Consider the following 4,434-nt stretch of genomic DNA (forward strand, 5'->3'; position numbering starts at 1 on the left):
ATCCCATCCCTCTTCCTCCTCTTACTTTCCTCCTCCTTCACCTGGCCATACTTAACAGTCTTGGAGAAGGGGCTGGCCACACCAGAAAGATCAACTCATGGTTTAGGGTGGGGACTTTGGGTGATATGGTATCAGTGGACCTAGAGATTGACTTTATCCATGTGGGCAATCAATCAATCAACTATGCTTATTTAATGAAGCCTCAATACAGTTCTGGACACAGAGGTTCAGCTGAGCTTCCAGGGGTGGCAACACTCAGTGAGTATTGTCACACAGCAATACTGGGACCTCCTGAGGACAATGGAAATGTCACAATTGGGACTCTCCTAGACTCTGCCATATGCAGCTCTTCTTTTGGCTGATTTTAATGTATTCTTTCCCTGTAGTAAATGCAACTGTGGATACAATAGATTTCATTGAGCTTGTGAGTCTTTTTTTTTATGGTGCCCATTTTAAATACAGTTTTATTTAAGACTTTGCATTTTCCATTTACAATACAGTGCTTGTAAAGTGCAATGTTATTTCCTTTCCTTGTGCACACATTCCATGTTCAAGTATCAAGAATGTCCAGTTTACTACAGCAGCTCAACTTTAAAACTGCCATGGAATTTGCTACAAATTTGGGTCCTTTAATGTTGTGTGGAACAATGCTAAACCTATGCTAGGCTGGCTTAATCAACCTCTTCAATGGTGGGCCCAGAGGAGGCACCACCAGACGGTGGAGCTCCACCACCAGGGAAGCCCCCGGGCATTCCTCCTGGCATGCCTCCTGCGCTCTGGTATAGCTTGGTAATGATGGGGTTGCAGACTTTTTCCAGCTCCTTCTGCTGATGTTCAAATTCTTCCTTCTCTGCAGTCTGGTTCTTATCAAGTCAGTTGATTATTTCATTACACTTATCAAGAATCTTCTGTTTGTCCTCATCATTAATCTTGCCTTGAAGTTTCTCATCCACAACAGTAGCTTTCATGCTGAAAGCATAGGATTCAAGAGAATTCTTTGAAAACACCTTATCCCGCTGCTTCTCATCTTCAGCTTTATACTTCTCTGCTTCCTGAACCATACGTTCAATGTCTTCTTTGCTCAAACAGCCCTTGTCATTAGTGATGGCAATCCTATTCTCTTTTCCTGTGTTCTTATCCACAGCAGAGACATTAAGGATGACATTGGCATCAATATCAAAAGTGACTTCAATCTGAGGAACACCACGGGCAGCAGGCGGTAAGCCTGTGAGTTCAAACTTGCCAAGCATGTTGTTATCTTTTGTCATGGCATGCTCATCTTCATAAACCTGAATGAGTACACCAGGCTGGTTGTCCGAGTAGGTTGTGAAGGTCTGCGTCTGCTTGGTGGGAATGGTGGTGTTGCGTTTGATGAGGACAGTCATGACTCCACCAGCAGTTTCAATTCCAAGGGAAAGAGGAGTGACATCCAACAGCAGCAAGTCTTGAACGTTTTCAGATTTGTCTCCAGATAGAATGGCTGCCTGGAGAGCTGCACCATAAGCAACAGCCTCATCAGAGTTGTTGCTCTTATTCAGTTCTTTCCCATTGAAGAAATCCTGTAGAAGTTTCTGAATCTTGGGGATGCGGGTTGAACCACCCACCAGGACAGTATCATGGATCTGAGACTTGTCTAACCTGGCATCCCGAAGGGCTTTCTCCACAGGGTCCAGTATGCCACGGAACAGGTCAGCATTCAGTTCTTCAAATCAGGCACAGGTAATTAAGATGTAGAAGTCGATTCCTTCAAAGAGGGAATCAATCTCAATACTAGCCTGGGTGTTGGAAGAGAGAGTGTGCTTAGCACGCTTACAAGCAGTACGAAGGCGACGGACAGCCCTCTTGTTCTCACTGATGTCCTTCTCGTGCTTGCGCTTGAATTCTGCAATAAGATGGTTGACCATCCAGTTGTCAAAGTCTTCTCCACGTAAGTGGGTATCTCCAGCTGTAAATTTGACCTCAAAGATTCCATTCTCAATAGTGAGGATTGACACATCAAAAGTGCCACCACCTAAATCAAAGATCAGCACATTTCTTTCTGCTCCAACATTTTTGTCTAAGCCATAGGCAATAGCAGCAGCAGTCGGTTCGTTGATTCTAAGTACATTGAGCCCAGCAATAGTTCCAGCATCTTTGGTAGCCTGACGCTGAGAATCATTAAAGTAAGCGGGTACTGTGACAACAGCATTGGTAACAGTCTTCCCAAGGTAGGCTTCTGCTATTTCCTTCATCTTTGTCAATACCATGGATGACACCTCCTCTGGATAAAAATCTTTTGTCTCTCCCTTGTATTCTTCTTGAACCTTAGGCCTGCCTGCATCATTCACCACCATGAAGGGCCAATGCTTCATATCAGACTGGACAACAGCATCATCAAATCTTCGTCCAATGAGGGGTTTGGCATCAAACACCGTGTTGGTGGGATTCATTGCAACTTGATTGTTTGCAACATCACCGATCAATCATTCGGTATCAGTAAAGGTGACATAGCTAGGTGTAGTTCGGTTCCCCTGATCATTGGCAATTATTTCCACCTTTCCATGCTGGAAGACACCCACACAAGAATTGGTGGTGCCAAGATCAATGCCAACTGCAGGTCCCTTAGACATGGTTGCTGGAGCACAGGCCCGGGTCCACTGGAGGAGAAAACAGCAACCTATAGAGCTGCCGTCGCGTTCAGCGAGCTGTGAGTCTTTCTAGTGAATTATGGAATCTGAGGATGGTTTTGGGAAACCCTCAAACTTAGTTGTTTTCAGAAATGAGGATGATCTTCTCTCTAACTTTGTAGTTGGACCTTAACTCCTTGCCTTTGGAGTCAAAAGCCTTATTTAGCATTGGCAGTTGGGAGGAGTGTGCTCTTACCTTACAGTTTAGCTAACTCCAGGTACCATTCCCACTATTTATTACTTCTTCCTCAAAATTCTGAAAAAACCTTGTATCATCTTTGTCATCTTTCGTGATTTTGGGAATGGAAGAAAGAAAAGAAATATTTGTCAGGTACTTATTTGTTTTGAGCTGTGGGTGAAATGCCATTGAAATTGTGCAGTTTAACTTCCTTCAGGGAGATGTAAAGAAAAGTTTGCCCTTGTTACTTGTATGGTTAATTCGCTCCACAAATGCTTGTGTCCAGGCATTGTTCTAAATGCTTTATGTGTATTATCTCATTTGATATAATGACCGTTGAGTCATTATATGACTCAAAAGACTTTATTATTATTATTTCCATCATCACACAAGTGAGCAAACTGGGGCCACGGCAATGAAATAACCTGCATAAGCTCCCACATCCAACAAATGATTGAGCCAGGCAGAAACTCAGGCTCCAGAACTGTAGCCCCTTTGTTATTGAGGCTGTGGATTAAAAATCTCGAGTCTTAGATTAAAAGACGCCAAGTCTAGTGGGGAAGACAGACTCATAAGCAAACAATAATATTATCATACAAGTTCTACAATAGAGTGCAGAAGTGGGAGGAACAAATCTGAGTTGCTTCAACTGGAAAATTGAGATAGATTTTACTTAGCCCTCTTCCTTGTGCTTCAGAACCAGTCCACCTCCACATCTGTCAATTCTACCCTCTACCTCACCCCAAATTATCTGGAAGCAGTTCTTTGTTGCGAATATCTTTTCCCAGACTGTAATTTGTCCTTTAACTTTGTCTGCGATGTCTTTTGTTAGACAGAAGTCTGAAAATTTAATTTAAAATATTTTTTATATCACCCTACTACAAGTAATAAAGACATTATATTTTCTTCCAAAAATAAAAAAAAAAATTGTTCTTCACATTTAGGTGTTAGGTACACCATTTGTTAGATCTTGAATTTACTTTTGTGCACTGCATGTGCTAAGAATACCGTTTTATATTTTTTCCCCTTATAACATTGGCTCAGCTCCAATGATCTGCAATCCATGTATTTATGGTCTATTTCTGGGTTTTCTATTCTGGTCCTTTGGTGTGTCCATTTTCACAGTAAAAAACACACTTAACTCACAAACATAATTTTACAACAACAAATTTAACACAAAATTAATAAATAAATGTAATTTTATAATAATATAGATATAATAAAAATATCATAATTATAACTTTATGTTAAAGCTTTATATTAGATAGAACAAATGTTCCTATCTTGCTCTTAAAAATTATCTTGGTTATTCTGGTCCTTTTCCTTGAGAGAGGACAGCTTAAGAAATGTATCAACATATCAGAGACTCACACACATCCACACATACACAAATGTGTTGAATTTTGATCGATGTTCCATTGATTTTATAGATTAACTATTTGGGAGATTTATAATTTTACAATATTGGATCTTCCTGTCTTTGAACATGGTATTCCACTTATTTCAGGCTTCCTTAATGTTTTCCAATAGTTTTCTAATTTTCTCCATATAGTTTGTGTACACCATTTTTTCGACTTTTTTTTTTCTGTA

The 4,434-nt window shown here is 40.6% G+C and overlaps 1 protein-coding gene across 1 annotated transcript; it reads right to left on the bottom strand.

Moving 5' to 3' along the window:
* Positions 1–509: 509 nt before the first annotated feature.
* LOC309835347 (heat shock cognate 71 kDa protein-like) lies at positions 510–2,639 on the bottom strand. The gene is given in 3 exon segments (XM_082674780.1): positions 510–1,709; positions 1,713–2,462; positions 2,466–2,639. Coding segments are annotated over 3 exon segments (1,731 nt in total). The 5' UTR covers positions 2,610–2,639; the 3' UTR covers positions 510–872.
* Between the last annotated feature and the right edge of the window lie 1,795 nt (positions 2,640–4,434).

Source organism: Grampus griseus (assembly GCF_964374135.1).
Source record: "Grampus griseus genome assembly, chromosome: 17".
NCBI classification, from domain to species: domain Eukaryota; kingdom Metazoa; phylum Chordata; class Mammalia; order Artiodactyla; family Delphinidae; genus Grampus; species Grampus griseus.